This window comes from Numenius arquata, chromosome 18 (assembly GCF_964106895.1).
Source record: "Numenius arquata chromosome 18, bNumArq3.hap1.1, whole genome shotgun sequence".
Taxonomy (NCBI): Eukaryota; Metazoa; Chordata; class Aves; order Charadriiformes; family Scolopacidae; genus Numenius; species Numenius arquata.
In genome coordinates, this window is record NC_133593.1 from 5,263,780 (window position 1) to 5,282,502 (window position 18,723).

General features: G+C 55.2%; 1 protein-coding gene across 1 annotated transcript; it reads left to right on the forward strand.

The window, feature by feature from the left end:
• The first annotated feature begins 4,006 nt into the window (after positions 1-4,006).
• Positions 4,007-17,521, forward strand: SH2B2 (SH2B adaptor protein 2). The gene is made up of 8 exons (XM_074160688.1): positions 4,007-4,870; positions 8,253-8,354; positions 12,528-12,619; positions 14,694-14,788; positions 15,330-15,512; positions 15,636-15,829; positions 16,601-16,772; positions 17,208-17,521. Exons 1-8 carry the CDS (start codon positions 4,007-4,009, stop codon positions 17,519-17,521), a joined length of 2,016 nt encoding a protein of 671 aa, XP_074016789.1.
• Positions 17,522-18,723: the final 1,202 nt, after the last annotated feature.

The following is an 18,723-nucleotide window of genomic DNA, read 5'->3' on the forward strand; positions in this document are numbered from 1 at the left end:
TTTTTTTTTTTTTTTTTTCATGGTCTCTTGCACTTCTGCTGACAGTTTAAATTTCATTTCTTCTTGAGGTCAGTAGCTTACTTCGACTTTCAGATCTTTCTGTTTGCGTGTGCCGACACGCGCGGGGCGCATCAGCACAGCTTATCGGGAGAGATTGTCATAACATCGCTGCCAGCGGCTGGCTCTCGCCTGCGATTGCAACCTGGGTTTCCACTTGGCTGATCCCCAGAAATCCTTTTTTTTTCTTTTTTTTTTTTCCCCTCCTTCTTCTGAATCGCTCTCCCGAGTGACAGCGGCAGTAGGGCACAGCTCTGCCCTGGGAGGTGTCTGGGGGCTCGTGCAGGTGGGTTAGGAACCCATCGCCAGCTTGATGTTGTGGTTGCCACTCTGTGGCTTCCCTTTGACAACAAACCTCCTCATTTTATGTATTCATATGTCTGTCCTCTCGTGTAACCCAGGCCAGGGACTCGAGGCTGTGGCCCCTGAGCCAGCTCTGGAGTCGGCAGATAACACCTCCAAAGGGATCTGGCTCCTTCGAGAAGTGCCGAGGAGCACGCTGCAACCCTTGGTAAGCTGGGCTGGAAGCGGATGGCCCTTGCTTTTTCCGAAAAAGCAATTGTAGATTTGCTGCTTATTTCCATCTTGAGCTTATTTTCGTCTTCGCTTCCACCACTCTGCCCGGGGATGCTGTCTGTGGCATGATAAGTTATTTCAAGAAGTGGGGCAGTGCTGTTGGTATGGCGGGGAGCGGAGGCACCCAGATTAAAGGTAAATCTACGCAGATAATTGGAAGCCTGCTTCCCACGGAAATCAGGTGAATGTGTATGTGCTGGGGTGGGTGTTGGGGCCACCGATGGCCCTGTGGTCCCAGGGAGCTACCCCCAGCCTCCGTCAGGGCGTCCCAGCCCGGGGTTCACAGACCCCCTCTGGGCAAGGGGGGCTGGAGATGCAGCACAGGGTTAGTAATTCCCCCCCTCCGCCGCCTCCTCAGACCTGCCAGATGTCTCTCCTCTAGGCTTCATTTTTATAAATTGGCCTTTTAAAGTCTGTCATCCCCGTGCAGATGAAAGGAAGATGCTGTGATGCCTCTGTGTGCGTGTCGCCGAGCCTGAGCCTGGCTGTCGTGCCTGGGTGGTGACGCTTTTTGTTTGGGGCTGTATCTTTTCTGAAGTGCCTTTTTTTGTTTGTTTTCTTCTGGGTTTTTTTACCCGTTCATCTCTCAGAGTCTGTTGCATCTTGGCTTGCCATCCCTCAGTTTCGGGCAGGCAGGCCCTGCTCCGTAGCACTGATCCCTCCTGGAGAGGTGGATGGGGAGAAGCATTCTCCCCCCATCCATGTCGGGGAGGGGGGGACTCCGGCAAAGCCCCAGAGCTCGACACTCAGGGCAAAGCCAAGCTGCTCCCTTCTGGCTCATGCAATTAAACCCATCACCGTGGGGTTTTCTCTCCTACCCCCCCCCCAAGGCCCTCTCCACTCTTTTCCCTTTGCACCCTTTCCCCCTCCCTTGCTCTTGCCATGCCTGCTTGGATTGGCAGCAGGAGACTCCTTTTCATCTCCCTTTTCTCCCTGAGCCCAAACCCTCCTAGCCCATGGCTTGGTGCCGGCGTAGTTCCCGGGGGGGTGGTGGGGAGCTGAGGCTGTGAATTTTAAAGCCAAAGGGCAGTAGCCACCACCATGAGCTGAGCCATTAAATTCTCTGCTCAGTGATGGATGGATAAGTAGGAATTGCATTTGCTGGGCGGGAACAAACAGCTTTGCATTTTCTCCTGCTTTCATGCTGTCTCCTGGGGAAATTCAGCCACTGCTCCTAAACTGCAGGGATGGGGTTTTTCCCAGCTGGCTTGCATCCTGGTGAGTGGGACCACTCAGCTCTCAGGAAAGCCCTGCGATGCCAGGGAGAGCCTCGATGGGGCTTTCTGCAGGGGCCAGAGCTCTGCTGGGGACCGGTGATGGTGCTGCAGGATGTGAGGGGCCAGCGCAGGTCACTGATGGCCACATGTGTCCCATGTCCTCTCTGCCTCCCTGGCACAGCTGGGGCACCAAGCAGCATCCCTGTCTCGAAAGCGGGAAGGTGCCACATGTGGGGCAGAGATGCTGTTTAGGTGAAAGCTACTTGGTCCTTACGAGACAGCGGAGAAGCCAAGCTCCCCAGGTTCTGGCTCTCACAAGGCAACTTGGGGTTTCTCTTCCCCTCGCGTGCTTTTGTTGCCTGTGTGAGTTTCTCTCTGTTTGAGGAGGTTTGAGAGCCCCCTCCAGGGACAGAGGTGCTCCCAGAGAGCTCGGTTGTTTCGTGCTGGTGGGTCAGGCAGCGTCTCATCTCCATAGGGATGTGCTGGGGAAATGGCAACCAGCTCCTGGTTGCTGCTGCTCCTCCAGATCACAGCCCTGGTCCTGCCTGAGGTCTGGTGACCGACATGGTTGGGGTCTGCAGGACAAGGAGCAGGTTAGTGCAGTCCCCAGTGCCTGCCCGATCCCGTGGCTTGTGTAGTTCATCTGAGCGGTAATTAATTATTGGCCCTGTAAGCTGCTGGCGGGTCACTGCACGCGATTTATTAGCAGGAGTAATCCCTCGCCAGCAAAAGAGCTGCTCTGTGAATGGAGAACAGCAAAAATGCAGGGAAACTGTCCTGTCCTTCCAGAAGCCAGGCATGGTCCCTGTCTGGAGCATGGCAGCCGCAGGCATCCCTGGGCTCTGTATTTGAGCCAGCTGAGGCGGATCAGCCAAACCGCTGCCCTTGGGGGAGTGTGTCTGGACACACAGACGGTGAGTTCGAGAACATGGGCTGAGCGGTGCCCCAGTTGCTCACTGTCACCAGCAGGCACAAGCAGTCTCGGCGCTGGGAGATGACTTTTTGAGATGCGATTGCTGCTGGGGTCTCCCCAGGGAGGTGGTTCAAGCCACACAAAGCCAGGTAGGGGTTTGGGAAGTGCAGTGTAAGCACAAAGCCAGGAATGCACAGGTGCCCCTGCGAGTCCTGTGGCCGCTGGAAGAGGGACCAGTGTGGAGGTTGGGCAAAGTGGTGCTTCTCCCATGGGCATGTGGGTCTGGTCTTCAGCTCCCTTCAATTTCTCTTGAACTTCTGGGTCTGGCTGCTTCTTGTTGGTTTTTTTTCACCCCCCCCCGTACCCTACCTACCCATTGCCCTCTGCTGAGGACCTGTCCTGGTGTTATGTTACCCCATGGTGCCTGATGCTCAGCAGGGAGGACGAGCGGCAGGGGCTGAGCTCCCACATGGCTCTGGCAGCTCAGCTCGGTCTGACGGAGATGAGACCGGACAGGGAGGGATGAGCCACGGTGGGGGGACACGAGAGCAGTGCCTGCCCCAAGTGAGATGTCACCTGGTTGAGGAGGGTCTGGGCTATAAAGCCTGGGGATGAGCAGGTCTGCCGTGTGTCAGGCTTGGTCCTTGCCAACCAAAGAGGCAAGATCCATGTCTCTTCTAATATATCTCTTTTAAAAAAATAAATAATTGATGTGGTAAAGAATCGGGGCAGAAATAGGGATGGAGAAGGAGAAGGACCAGCTGCTGGATGCGGAGGGGAGGATTCTGCCCTCTGTGTCCGTGTGGGCCCCGATGGAATGCCCAGTGCTCCCTCACCCCCCGGGAGAGCTGCCACCGTGCCCAGGCAGAACACACAGGCAAGATAAATCCTGAAAGCAAATCCCCCCGGGCTCCTCCGGTCGGGGACTCCTTAGTGGTTTTATGAGAAATCAATAATGCTTTTGCATGGTTATAATCATAAAATAAGTACAATTTATGGCTGCTGCCGGGGCCAAGACTTTTTCCGACGTACAAGGTGTACAGGGAATGGCACAAAAACACTTTCCCACGGTGTTTCCCTTTGCATCGGGGCTGCAAACCTGCTCCTACATCGTGGCGGGGAAAGACCCCTGTTTGCAGGGGGGCATGGCTGTGCAGGGTGGGTTGCCCGTGTCCTTCTCCATGCCTGGAGTCACGCTGTCCCCTTTCCCCCGCAGCCTGCCGGCAGGTGGAATGGGGCAGCCATGAACGGCGATGCCCTGTGCCAGGAGCCCTCCTCCCCACTCCCTGACTGGAGGGAGTTCTGCGAGCTGCACGCCCAGGCGGCTGCCGTCGACTTTGCCCAGAAGTTCTGCCAGTTCCTGAAGGAGAACCCCCACTACGACACCCCCGGGGCAGAGACCTCCTTCTCCCACCATTTTGCTGCCAACTTCTTGGACATCTTCAGCCTGGAGGTCAGCCGGGTGTTCGTGTCTGACTCCCCCACCAAGTACAACATCGTGCCCTTCGTGGGGCTGCAGAACTGCCACGTCCCCTACGGACGTGAGGTCGCCTCAAGGAAGGAGGAGACGTCCACCGAGTCCCTGGACAGCATGGACGCCCCGTTGGGCACGGGACGGTACCTGAGCCCAGCTCAGCAGGTGCAGGCACGCAAGGTGTCCTCCTACGGCCAGTCCCGAAGCTCGGAGGATGTCTCCATCCACGCTGCCACCAAGCCCAAGTTCAAGAAAGGCTTCTCCTTGAGGAACATGAGCTTGTGTGTGGTGGACGGTATGAAGGAGATGTGGCATCGCAAGTCCTCTCCGGAGCCGGGTGCTGAGGCTGCCCCAGGTGGCCGGAGAGCCGAGAGGGAGCCATGGCCAGCTGGAGGGGGCAAGGAGCCCAGTGACCCACGGGAAAAATGGACCCACAAGCTGCGCCTGTCCAAGGTGCCCTCCTCCAAGGTGGAGCAGGTGGACATCCAGAGGGAGGGGACACTGCGCTACATGGTGGCCGACGACACGAACTGTGTGGGGAGCTCACAGTGGCAGAAGTGCCGCCTCCTGCTCCGGAAAGCGGTGAAGGTAGAAGGAGAGAGGTTCCTCCTCGAGTTTTACGTCCCTCCGAAGGTAAGTCCTGGCTTTTCTCCGCTGTTGTTTTTCTGAGCGATTCAAGCAGCAGTTGGGCTTTGCTTGAGGCTTTTCTTTTCTCCACTGCTGAGCTGGGATGAAATCCAGCTCTGGTCCAGAGTGGGGTTTGGTGCCGGGTGGCTGAGATGCAAATGGAGGGGACAGCACCCTTGAAACCCATCCAACCTGCAGGCCCCAATTGCTGCCATTCACCAGGATGTGGCCACCTCCTTCCCCATGGCCCTTGGGAGAGATTCTAAAGCCTCTGCCAGGTCCTTAGGCCTCCAGGTATCATCAATCTTGGTGGAAACGCTAATTTTCCCATCAAGATGTGGGGTGTCCAGGCTATCCAGAGGGTTTTTTCTCTTCCCAATGTGTTGCAGAGACATGTGGTTGACTGGTGGCTCACGCAGCAGCAGCAGCAGTATGGCTGGGATTGCTGCCTGGCCTTTGTGCTTTAGCTCTCAGGCTCACTAGTCCACTTTCTGAAAGCAGTTGTTTTTTGTTTTTTGTTTTTTTTTTTCCTTTTAAAAATAACAATTCATTTGGAATAATTTTGCATCTGCAAGGCCACCTCCAATGCAGCTTTTGATGATGGGGGCAGAAGATGCCAGTGATGCCTTCTGGGGCTGAAGCATCACTACCATGAATGGGTTTTGCAGCTCTCCTCCCAGACAGCCCCAGCTATGTACCCTCCTGGGCAGAGGAACGCTGATTATTATTTTTATTACCCACAGTATCACTTTTCCTTGACTGCATCTGTTCTTCTGAAATTTCAACGAAAGCTTCAAAAACAGGAGCCGTTTTTCATTGCGGTGTGTCCTTGGTGCGTCCTCCCTCCCCTTCTCACACGCATTTCACCTGGGTGCGATGCAAGGAAACGTTGTCCCTCTTTTCCTGGGGAGGAAGGCTGAGCGATGGAGTCCTTTGCTCAAAAAATATGGATTATGAGACCTTCAGTCTCCTTCTTGCTGCGGGACTGCCTCTGCTCCTGGGCTGAGCAAAGGGATAATTTGTGCTGCCAAACCCTTGCCTGTGCTAACGCCGTGATTGTGCCTCGTCTCCGTTGTGTGTTCGCCTCTTCGAAGAGCACAGGGCAAATAACAAGCCGTTCCCTGGGGCTTTACTAGCTGTATGTGTTGGTAATGAAATCTCAGGTTATTTAAATACCTAGGGAAGAAAAAAAGTCTCATTTACTTCATCTTCTCCAGGACTTTCCTGTTTGCATTTCGGTCCCTGGTAGTGACGCCATCATGAGCCATCGCGCCGGGCACGCACCCAGGGCTGCAGCTCTGTGGGTCTCGGGGTGCTCTGAACCCCTGGGAGCCCTTCGTTTCGGTAGAGGGATGGATCCATTCCTTATACATAGGGACAGCAGGATAGTTCATATTTTTAAACAGCATTTTCTATTTTTCTGTGGCCAAAATGAACCTTGGCACTGTTGGTGTTAGTCCTCTCACCTAACCGTCACGTCTCTCCTGATAAAATATAAAACGTGAGTTTAAACTGAAGTGCATCTCTCTAGAGTGGCTCAGCACTGGTACGGATGGCGGTGCATCGCTGGTAACTGGCTCAGGGGGGCTTCCTCAGCCCAGGGACCGCACGAGACACGGCTGGGATGGAACCCCCGTGTCCGTGGCATGATGCACGGAGGATCCGGGGAACCCGGGGGGTGCGAGCTGCACAGAGCAGCACGAGAGTCGTCCCCACCAAAGGGGCAATAAACTCGGGTTAAAATGGAACAACTGCTGCTCTTAAAACATTTAAGAGAGTACTCAGAGAGGGATTTTTTTTTTTTTTTTTAGCATGCCTTGATTTGCCTCTGAAAATCAATTTTGAAATGATTTTATGGCAACTTTTATGAACATTGTCTGCTTTCCTGTTATAATCACACCCCGCTTTGGTTTACATCTTTCTCCCCTCATCCCATCTTGCTTTCCATCTGGCAAATGATTCAGCTGTAAAAGTGGCACCAGCCTGGCACAGCTGGAGGAAAACTGCTTTTTGCTGCAGTGGCCCACAGGTTTGCTTTCGTGTAGGCCCTACAAAAACTATCTCCATGTCTTTAAATCTTTAAAGGGAAGAGCCCTCCTGGAGAAGACCCTTCTCTGGCTCACCAGTGAAGTAACACCGTATTTTCTTTCCTCTCAAAGCAGCTACCTCCGCCTTCCTGACCTTCTCCCATGCAAAGAACAAGAGGGAAAAATTCCCCAGGGCAGGGCTGAGCCCCAGACATCACTGGGGTCTGGGGCTGGTGGAAACGAAACGACCTGGAGGGGAAAAAGCAGTTCCTGTTCTCTGTCTTGGATCTTTTTTTTTTTCCCCAAAAAAATGGGAACTGAACCCATTGTTGGTAACCTGTAGCGTGGTGCTCATCATGGTGCGGGTGACAGAGCCCTGGAACAGGCTGCCCAGGGAGGTCGTGAAGGTCCCTTCTCTGGAGATCTTCAAGATCCGCCTTGATGCAGTCCTGAGTGATGTGCTCTGGGCAACCCTGCTTCAGCAGGGGAGTTGGACTAGATGATCTCTAGAGGTCCCTTCCAACTCTGACAATTCCGTGATCACCGGCCTCATCCCATCCCGTGCACCCAAGGCACCAAGCACAGGTTTTGGTGACTAAATCATATCTCTGCTTCCCACAGCCACGATGCTCAAAATCCCGGAGCCCTGGAGGGGACCAGCCCCGGGGAGCAGCTCCGCGGGCTCCTTTGGGGGGATTTGTTATAATTAAAACAAATATCTGGGGAATTTGTTGCTTGGCACAGATTTGAGTGGGATGCACCAGGTCCTGCCCGCCCTGCAATTGAGGCTCCGGCGGGTGCTGGGGGCCCCAGGGGAAATTCATTTTTCTTTATTTTAATGTAATTAAAATTCCCTGCCTGGCTAAGGCTGCTGCATCGTAGCTTCTCAGTTGAAATGTGACTTCTGCACTGGATAAATGGGGCATCTTCCTGGGCCACTTTCTGAGTGGGAAACATCCCCCGTCAGACAGTACAATTCTCCTGTGGTGTGTCTCCATCGGGAGAGGGTTTAAAAAGGAGAGAAATAAGTGGTCTTGGCAGAGCTGGCACATCAGCCTGCGCTGGAGCAAGGAAGAGGTTTGGCACTTAAATGCACTAACCTCCCTATCTTCCACCGGGCCTCCTCTTGGTTTAATTAAAAGAGCTTGGAGTTATCAGGCACATGAGGGAAATCAATTCTTTTCCCCCCTCCCTCCCTGTAATAACCGTGCAGGCTGAGCTGTGATCTTGCCTCTCTGAGAGCCCCGCTGCGTCGTCCCCCGGGACAGTTTGATTCAATTGAGCGACTTTTTTTTTTTTATTTATCGATTTCTTTTAATTCATTTCTTTTTTCTTTTTTTTTTTTTTTCCCCTTTTCCCAGGCTTCTAAACCCAAGGTGAGCATCCCGCTCTCGGCCATCATCGAGGTCCGCACCACCATGCCGTTGGAGATGCCCGACAAAGACAACACCTTCGTCCTAAAGGTGAGAGGAGGGTGGCAGTGGTGTGGATCCCGACAGGGACCCCATCCAGCCCCTGTTGCCTTAGTTATCAGAGTCAACAGTGCTGTTGCTCCCCATGGGATCCCTGCCTGCCCCCCCAAAATGATGCAACCTCCACCTGGTGCCCAGGTATTTTGGGATTGAGCTGTTTGCCTGGCTTTCACCATGGGGTTTTGCTTCTCCTTGTCACCAGGAGACTGGTTAAATTAGTGTCCAGAGACATTAATTGGTGCGGCCGCCTGTGGTTTCGTGACCGCCACTGCCCTGGATCGGTGGTACGTGGTGGCCATTTCATTGACATGGCAGTGCGGGGCCACCGAGGCCCTGGGAATCAACCATCCCACGCAAGTCTCGGGGCACGGGCAGAGAATGAAAGTCTTTCTCTCCAGAAATCTCTCCCATATCATGCAATTAATTAACTTAATGGTTCCTCCTGCTCTGCCGAAAGGCAGCAGCCTGTCACAGCAGAGTGGGGCTGAATTTCGCAGGGTCCCGGCTCGGGGCATGATGTGCTGCTGGGATGATGGATGTGTTGTTGGAGATGGTGTTTCTCTCCAGCTAATGAGGCTGTGCCTCCCAGCTTGTGCTAATGGACTCATGCTCTCCATCAGAGCTGTTGGATGTGCCCCGCTGGGAGGTAGCACATGTACGTGGGGAACACCAGCATTTTGAGGATTTCTGTGTCCTACCTCTGCTAAAAAAACACTTTGCTCCCTGATGCTTCTTCCTAAAAGCAGGCGGCAAAGGCAGAGTGGGGAGGCCAGGCTTCCTGGCTGAATGAACCTGCTTAAAAGCTTAGAAAACTGTGAAAGCAGAGGAAGGATAAAATTGAGCCTGGCTTCAAGAAAGCCCCCTGTGCCTGGTGGCCCATCTGGCCCCAGCACCCGTTCCTGTGGGAAATTGCTCTCCACCAAACCTAGCTCCTTGTAAAGGTCTGACAGCTTCTCCTGGCAGCCTCCTCCAGAGCATCCTCCCTGCCCCAAGGGCTTCTTGCTGTTCAACCTTAACCTCTGCTGCAGTCAGTGTTCACCATGGACATGAAAGCTAATTCAGCTGTTGTTTTCTGTCCCTCAAAGACCAACCTCATGTGTCGTCTTCTCTCCAGACTGACCAGCCCAAGGTCCTCCCCGCTTTCCTTGTGGGCTCTGGAGAGAGTGTGCCCCAAGGTATATGTGGTGACATGGCCAGGAGTGGATGGGAAGGATTGCTTCTCCTTTGATTGCTTCTCCTTTCTTCTTCCTCTTTACCCAGCCCAAGTTGATCCAGTTGGTTTCTTTGTACCCTGATGACGATGTTGACTCATACGCAGCTCGTGTTCTGGTGTAACCCCTCGATGCTTTTTGCAGAACCACTCCAGCGTCACAGTTCCCCAGACACCCACAGTGATTAGTGTGAACCCAGAGCTTGCCCGTGCCCTTGGCTGGGGCTTTTTCTCCCACAGAGCATTTCTCAGCTTCGATGAGTTCATTTGAATTCTTGCCTCATCCTCCAACACACTTGGAACGTGGTGTCATCTGTGAATTGATTAGACATCTTCTCTTTGCTTTTGTCCTAATCGTTACTGAAGAGTAGCATGCACGGAGAGTCCTTGATGTGAAGGAGCTTCTAGTGTATCCCTCAGCTTTGATCATTAGCCATCGATAACCCGTTAACCATCGATAACTGCTCTTGGAATATGGCTCATCAGCTACTTGTGATTATGTTTTCTAGATTCCCTTCCAAGTCTCATCTCAACCATGTCTTACTACCTGCCTTGCTGGAGTGTCCATCAGTGTCCAAAGCGTGGCCAATGCCAAGGATGTGGCACTGCTTCTCCCCTGTCCCTGGGGCTGTCACGAGCAAGTGTGGATGGGTTTGACAGGGTTGGGTCATGGCAGATCCCTGCTGGGGGGGATTCAGCTCTAGGGAGCTTCCTGGGTGCCTGTGGAGGCTTGGTTTCTCTGGCTGCTGGAGAAGGGATCTGGGCTTGCCCTCTTCCCATCGTCTGGAGCCCAATATGCTCTCTCCACTCCCACTGCTAATGGCCCTGTGACTGCTTCAGCCATTTCTTTAATTACCCCGGGGAATGCTCCAAACCCCACTGGTTTGGAAATGCCTGATTGACCAGGTACCCTCCTGCTCTGTTCTGGCCGGGGCACTTACCCTGCCGTGGGGTTAATTGATTGCCATCGATCCTTTGAGCGAGCCGAGGCAGCGAATGCAGTATGGAGCCCATCTGTTCTCTTCTCCTCCCCTGCTGTCCCTCTGCTGCTGCTCCAGCCAGCCTTTGCTCTCCTTTCCCTGCTCTCAGCACAGGGTGCTTTTCCCCTGTTCCCGGCATCCTTTATTATATGGGGCTCATTTTCTGCCCCAGCACTTCTTGCTGGGACATCTTAGAATCATAGAATTGTTTAAGTTGGAAGCAACTTTTCAGACCGAGTCCAACCATCAACCTAATACTGACAGAAACCATCTCTAAAACATGCCCCTCAGCACCACATCTACCCATCTTTTAAATACCTCCAGGGATGGCGATTCCACCACTTCCCTGGGCAGCCTGTTCCAATATTTGATAACCTTTGCGGTGTAGAAATTTTTTCTAACCTTTTTCCACCATCTTCTTGGTGCTCTTTTGCATTCCCTCTTTGCTGACTGTACTCACGGGGGGAATGAAGCACCCCTCAATGTCGGGGTACAGATTAGAGGGGTAAGAAAAGGAGCTGGGTGCCGAGGTTTCCCCGCTGCCTTCCCACGGGGCTGATGTCAAGCCCGATCTCGACCTTCCCACGCAACATCCCGCACTCTGGCAGGTTACGATGGGTGGAAAACCCCCTGCCTTGTTCAAGGAGGCCAGGCTGGAATAATTTCTCCCACATTGCCTAAAAATTAGCAGGCAGCGTATCCCCGCTGCCCATCGGACACCAGGCACATGCTTTTCTTTTTTTTTTTTTTTTTTTTTTTTTTTCCATTGCACAAGCAGACGCTTGCAAAATACCCCAGCCCTGCACGTGTTTTTCTTGCTGTCATGTTCTGCGTGAGAGAGCAGCCCTGTCTCCCACACCAGCTTCATGCACTGCCCTCGGAAAGCCAGAGAAGCTCCTTTACTCTGGTTAAACATAATGGGAGGGGGGTAAATCTTTATTGCTCCCCTCCAGCTCTGCTCGGGGCAGGATCATCCATGCACGGCCCTGGGATCGCTGCTGCTCAGCCCCAGCCCGGGCGCTGGGCACCGCTCCCTGCACGCCCTGCTTATTTTCAGGACGGTGATTCAGTTGTTTGTGATTAATTAAATTAGCTGGGAGGTTGTCTCGGCTGGCAATGCGATACCCTCCCGGAGTCAGGGCTGCCTCGCCAGCTGGGGAACGCGATGTATAAGGGGTGCGGAAGGGATGCGGGGAAACCTGCCCGAGGTACAAACGTCGCATGGGGTGGCTTCTGAGTCCTGCTGCCCCATTGCTGATGTGGGGCTTTTCTGGGCCCTCCCTGGCCCCAGAAAGGCCCAGCTCCTTTGAGCTTGCAATTTTGGAGGCTCTTTTGCATCCTGATTGTTATTTTATTTTTTTTTCCTGTTCAAGTGGGTTTCTCTCCCACCCTGTTGCCATCAGAAACCAGAAGCCTTGTGGACCAGCAGGCAGAAAAGATAACAGAGGAGAGGTTTTAGACTCCTGGGTTTGAGGGTCTGGCAGGATTTTTGGGGCAATGAGAGGGCAGCGTAGCTTCAGCTCTACCTGTGCAGGGCTAGTTTTTGGAGGATGCCTCAGCATCCCACCCCAGAGGCGAGGGGTGCTCTCTGTGCTGGTGCATGGGGCCATGCACCCCTGATGCCTTCGGCCAGGTGTGGTTTTGCCACAGAGGCTGTAAAAAAAAAAAAAAAAACCCAACAAAAAAAAAAACCAAACCCTTGTGATGCATTTGCTGATAATGGTGGGGATTTTCCTCCAAACCCTGGCTTTGGTCAGGGATCATGCTTGGACACATCAAAGCATCTCAGTGGGGCATCCCTTTGCTGGGATGAGGGAGGGCACTTATCCTCTCTTGTTCAACTGAGGTGCTATTCAATAGCAGCAAGTTGTTGGAGGGGTCCAGCTGGGTTATGGGGTGTTTACCCTACATGGGTTATGGGTTTACCCCGGGGAACCCTGACTGCAGCCTGACACTGTCCCATGTGTCCTGCAGGTGGAGAACGGGGCCGAGTACATCCTGGAGACCATCGACTCCCTGCAGAAGCATTCCTGGGTGGCGGATATCCAGGACTGCATCGACCCCGGGTAAGGTTTGCCGCTGTGCCCTCGCCACCCAGCATGGGTTATTACTCCTGATGCAATTTTTGCTACTCGGGGTGTTACAGAAAGTCCCTGACTCATGTCAGCAGAAGTCTGGAGGCGAAGTTAGCAGCCTGTGTGTGTCAGAGGTGCAGCCTTGCAGAGGGCTGGCCGCTTGCTCACCCTTTGCTGCTCCACATCGCCTCGGCCAGGCAGAGGCAGGTTACCCGGGAACGCAGCCCTCACCGCAGGAAGCACTTAACACCCACCCTCTGAAGCTTTTATATTTGAGCTATTTTCCGTGCTTTTTCCCAGTTCAGCATCCATAGTGTATATTTAAGATTCTGCTGGCTAAATTGATTTATTTATGTTTCTATCGTGGTAGCGTTAACATTGCCATTGGAGTCGTGACAACCCTGCTAAAACTTCTCATCTGCTTTAGGTGACACTGTAGGGAGGTTCGTGTGCCTGCTGCTGCTGCCCTTCAGCTGGCTGAGACAGGATCAGCCCAGGCACTCCCTGGGCTTCGGGGAAACCCTAGCACTGCCCTTCTTGGCACAGTTTTGGAAAAACAAGATGCCCGAGCTTGCAGAGGCGAAAACCTCAAGCAAACCTGGAACAGGGGCTTGGAGAGGCTGTAGCTCCCTCCAGGCTGTCTTTGCCCCCTTCCGCCCAAGAGACGCGGTTTGGGTGCTGCAGGGTGGGTCACGGGGGAGGCTGCGTCTCGCAGGGAGGGTGCACGGATGGACTCCAGATCTGTGCTCCTTTTGTTTCTTTTTAAAATACATAATTCAAGAAGCGACGCTGAGGCTGGGCTGCTGAGGGAGGTGAGGCTGGGAAATATGGTCCTTTTCCTCCTGCGTGTTTGGGTGCTGGTTTTTTACCCGGGGCCGTGGCCGTGCTCCCCTCAAGCTGCAGCAGAAGCTGCCAGCAGCCCCACACCAGCCCCTGGCTCTGCCACCGGCAGCCTCCCAGCCTTTCATGTTTGCTTAGCACCCAGCGCCGTCCCGCTTTGGCCTCCGGACGTGACTGTAAAGCAAATAATAATGAACTCCAGAGCAAATAATAATGAGCTGTTTAATACACCGACACACACACTTGGTGCCAAGAATGAATTTTCAGCCAGCTCCTGATGCTTTTGCCAAGGGCTGCGTGCCGGAGCCGCTGCCTGAACGCCCGGCGATGGCTTTTTCTGCAGAGCGCTGTTAGTTTTGGTTTCCTTCCTCCCTTCTTGTTTTTAGCCGGCTGCAGCTGAATGACTCCCAATGGCTGATTCACTTACTGGCCGCTAAATAATTCAGCTGCTCCCTTGTGAGCCGTTATCACTAACGCAGCCGCTTCCTCGCTGCCTGTGCCCACGTGGCCGCCGTTAAGCAAGAGTCGCCGTGGGCAGCTCTGGCGGTGCTGGGATCTCGCCGGCGGCCAGGATTAAAAATAGGCTGTGGAGCAAGCTGGGGGGGGCTTGCGCAAGAAGGGAGCTGAAGTGCATGGGCAGGGGTCGGGCAGCAGGGATGCTCTGCGGGGGATGCACCTCTGCAGCCCCCCCTCGCTCTGCTCCCGCTCGCTGTCTCGCTCTGGGCCTCCCAGCTTGGCTTTTTTGGTGTCTTTTGGGGATGTAATTCCTGTGGGTTGGTAATTCACTTTGCGGAGGATGAAAGCAAAAGTGTCCTTGGGTGGAAGCCGGTGGTGGGAGTGTGCGTGTGTGTGCGGATGCCTCGCAAACCAAAGGGCTGAAAGTCAAGGTAACAGGTTTCCATCCAAACCAACGAGGCAGCAGCAAAATACTGCAGCTAGGACCAACCAGCACGACCCATGTAGTGAGGGCTTTCCAGGGTTTCATCCCTTCACACCGGTGTCTCATCCCTAAAAGGCCACCTTGTTTTGCCAGCCGCTCTGCCTCTTGACGCTGGGGGTGCTTCTGTCCGTGGCAGCCCCTCCAAAGCGAGGAGCATTGGGATGTGCTCCCCGATTACGGCTGGAATTTTGTTTGGTCGAGTCCCCATCGCATGCCTGTGAGCAGAGGTGCCGTGTGTGTGTCCCCCTGCAGCGTGTGACTGTCCGCTCTGTGCTCTCCCCCCAGGGACAGCGGGGATGACATCGAGCTGGCATCCTGCGCGCAGGGAGCCTGTCTGCCAGGCAGGGTGTCCTCCTGCAGCTGCGAGTTCCTGGCTGATGGTAAGGACCTACATCTGGGAAAAACACTCCCCAGGAAGGGTGGGCCCCTGTGGTTGCCAGCTTTGGTTTGGGGAGTCAGATCCTGCCAGCGATAAAGTGAAGAAGCCTGAAGCAGGTGCTGTGGGGATGGATCTTCCTCTGTCAATTGCCTTCCTCTTTGTTATGCTTGCCCCCAACCCAGGAAGGTGTCCCACCCCGTTGAAAACATTGATTTTGCCCCTGTACATCCTCACACGTGCAGAAAATCAAGTCTGTGTCTGCAGGCACTGGGGTCTCTGGGTCCCAGCCTCCACCTGCACAGCCCGACCTCATCTCCATGCCCAACCAAGACAGGTCTGTGCCTCCCATCCCAGTCACACCAGGGGAAGGAAACCCAGCACAGGCTGAAAGGGAGTCCCGCTGCAGCTAGAGCCATAACCTAGCACCGAGATGTCTCCCAAGAGCCAGAGCTCCAACGTGGCTGTCTTCAGAGCAGAAACATCCCCAGCCTTGTCTGGTGATGCTGAGCTGTAAGCCTATCCTTCTGCAAATTCCCTTCCAGATGTGCCCAGACTGCCAGACAGATGTGCCCTGCCTGGCACTCACAACACCACCATGGCCACTGCTGTCCCCGTGCCCCATGGCCGGGGCAGGGACTCCATGGGGGAGCTCCTTGCCCATGTCCCGCTGGAGAGCTTCCTGCAGACGCTGGAGTCTTCCCCCACTGCCAGTGGGCATCTCACAGGTACTGGGATGCAGGATGCAGCCCCAGTGCCTCACTCTTGTGGGTGCACAGAGGGAGAGAAGGAAGGGGTGGGAGAGGGCGATGTCTGGGTGCTCCCTAAGAACCTGCTGTCCCTTCGGCCAGGGGAGGACAGCGAGGCAGAGGCAGAGATCAACCTTTCCGACTTCCCCTGGTTCCATGGGACTCTCTCGCGGATCAAGGCGGCTCAGCTGGTGCTCTTCGGGGGTGCCCGGAGCCATGGCTTGTTCGTCATCCGTCAGAGCGAAACGCGGCCGGGGGAGTACGTGCTGACCTTCAACTTCCAGGGGAAAGCAAAGGTGGGTGTTCTCTGCTTCTCCCTGACCATTAGTGCCAGCCCTGCCCAGCACCCCAGGATCCTTCCCACCCTGCTGGGGCTCTGTGAGCAAGTGGGTGCCATGCGGAGACCCCAAACACCACTTGCCCTTGTCCCCCAAGAGCCCTCTGCACCCTGCCTAGCCCCATCAGCACTTTCCCGGCTGGATCAGTGCCTGCCACGCGGGCATAAGGTTAAATACCCCACGGGAGCCCAGCCTAGCCTGGCACACCATCCCCTGCCACCTTCTTGCCTGCTCCATGTCCTGAAGTACACAGATGCACTATAAAAAGTACAACTCGTGTAGTTTTCTGCTGGGTCCCTTTTCTACCAGAGGGCACACGCTGCGAGGGGTTGAGCTATAACTGCCTGGTCTTGTCACCTGTCCTGCAAGAAGTATTGTAGATGGGCTGGGGGCTTCCCTAGGCTGTCTGTGTCACCAGGATTGGAGCTGCAGCCCCCACAGCTGTACCCAGCTGCCCTTCTCTGGCTGCTTCTCTATGGTGTTCATCACCAGGAGGGGACAAATTTCTCCTGGGGCTGCAGCGAGTGGGGTTTTGCAGGAAACACCCTGCAGCAGGACACAGTGCTGCTCCTATGTTAAGTTATGCTCCTATATATGAGGAGCATGTTATGTTATGTTTGCTCCTATGTTATGAGCAAATCTCCTGTGGCTGATGGTGGCTCCTGATTGCGAGGGTGAATCTCACCCTTGCAATCCCCAGCTCACCCGCTGGCCCCCCTGCCCCTGCAGCACCTCCGCCTGTCACTGAACGAGAGTGGGCAGTGCCACGTCCAGCACCTCTGGTTCCAGACCATCTTCGACATGCTGCGCCACTTCCACACGCACCCCATCCCTCTCGAGTCGGGTGGCGCGGCCGACATCACCCTCCGCAGCTACGTCGTGGCCCAGAGCCCGCTGCCCGGTAGGTGCCAGGGCCGAGCAGGGGCATGGCTGCATGTGGAGGGTTGGGTTGGTGGGTGGGTTGGTGTCTTGCGTGGACCTAAAAAGGACCAACTGATCCCCCCTCCCTAAAGCTGTGCCCGTGCTGGTGTGCATGGCTCTGGAGGTGCCCTAAGGTGGGCAGAGAGGACTACAGAGCAGCAGGGCTGTGCTGGCGTGACCCATGTGTCCCCTGGATGTGGGTTTCAGTCCCCTGGCTCAGGCAGGAGAGAGCAAAGGGGTCTGCGGGGCTTGGAGCATCCTGCTGTGCTGGGAGAGGGTGGACAAGGGGCACTGGGGAAGGATGGAGAGGGTGAGCAAGGGAGAGGGTGGGCTTGGGAAGGTGCCAGTGAGGGAGAAAAGGGAGGCTGAGCCCCCAGGCAGCATTGGAGGGGTCAAGCTCCTCTCTCCCTTGCAGATGCCGGTCCCCCACCAGCCCTTGCGTCGCAGCCACCGGGCTGCCGGGTTGACCTGCCGCCTCCGCACTACTTCTGCAGCACAGCACCCACCAGCCTGCCAGCCCCACCACCCACCGAGGGGGTGTCCATGGCCCCTGCTGTCCCTGTCCCTGCACCCTACCACCGCCTGGAGGGTGCCTTGGGCCCCCGGAGCCGCAGCGACAGCACTGAGCGCAGGCCAGAGCCCCCCACCACCAGTGCCGAGGACTACCACGAGGCTGACGGTGCCCGGAGCCGGACCCGGGCAGTGGAAAACCAATACTCCTTCTACTGAGCCCCCCATGCCCGGGGGCTGGGATGGTTGGGGGATGCGGGGCACCCATGCCCCTCACCGCTGCACCAGCCTTGCCACCTCCTCCTGCCACCACCAGCATCCCAGCTGGGATGTCCCTCTCGCTCCCTGCCGCTTTCGGGAGCTGTGTGAGCAGCAGGTGATGTTCCGGCTGGACCTGGCGCCAGCCCTGAGGTTGGGGCAGCGCTGGGGGTTTGGGAGGCTGAAAGCATCAGTGCCATTTTGGAGCTTGCAGCCTCTTCCCTTTCCCTTCGGACCAAGAGCTCTCCCGGGGCCGAGCCAGGCTCCCTGCATCTCCTCCCTGGGGATGTCCCTCCTGGGATGGTAGCACGAAGCTGTGACGGGCTCCTTCCTCCAGCCAAAGCACCTCGGCACATTCCCTCTGGGGTGAGAGCCCAGCGTGGCCAACATCCCTTCTGGCACCATCGCCCCGCAAACCAGCTGCCGAGGGGCTCTGGTGGTTCGGGATGACCATGGAAGTGGCAGATCCCCACACGGAGGATTTTCTTGCACACGTGGATCCGTGTGCCCAAGAGGGGAGCCCTGCAGAGGCGTGAGGGTTTATCTAGGCTGGCTTTCAGGCTCCCTCTGGGGTATGCGTTTCCCACCCTTTGCCAGAAGGTTTTTTTTTTCCCAAAGCTTAATGAATTGCATTTGAGGAAGGTTTTTTCCTGCTGTCCTGCCATTTCTGTTCCTTTGTCCTTTCCCTCCTTGCTGTACTGATGGAGAGTCCCTGGATAACCCCCTTCTTCCTCCCTCTCTTCCTTGCTTTTTTCAAAACCTAAGCTCTCTGCAGGGGCATCAAGCTCAGCCTTCTGCCTTCTCTCTACCGCAGCTAGGAAATATTTTCCATTGCTCAAGGCAAACCTTGAAGAACATGACAACACCCCTGCTTTGCATCAGTTGTTAGTCATTCGGGATGTGTCGGGGCGGGTTAGACAGAAGCCAGGGCCTGTGTCCGGAGGTGAGGGACAGCCTCACCCTGCAGGTGCTCGGCTGGGCTCCCAGGAATGAAAACACTACATCTCTTCAGTAGATGCTATTGAAGATTATTTTTTTTTTCTTCTTAGAGAAATAGAAATGCCCAGGTAGAGCAAAAGGAGTGGGGCTGCTGCCAGGGGGGTGAACAAGCAGCCAACACGATGGGGCCAGGCCAGGCTGACTGCAGTGACAGGCAGCTATTG

Excerpts from the sequence above, each read along its gene's own strand:
- SH2B2 (XM_074160688.1), top strand. The coding sequence starts at position 4,007 with ATGAACGGCGATGCCCTGTGCCAGGAGCCCTCCTCCCCACTCCCTGAC. Across the intron at positions 15,830-16,600 it reads ACTTCCAGGGGAAAGCAAAG|CACCTCCGCCTGTCACTGAA; the intron begins GTGGGTGTTCTC and ends CTGCCCCTGCAG. Across the intron at positions 16,773-17,207 it reads GGCCCAGAGCCCGCTGCCCG|ATGCCGGTCCCCCACCAGCC; the intron begins GTAGGTGCCAGG and ends TCTCCCTTGCAG.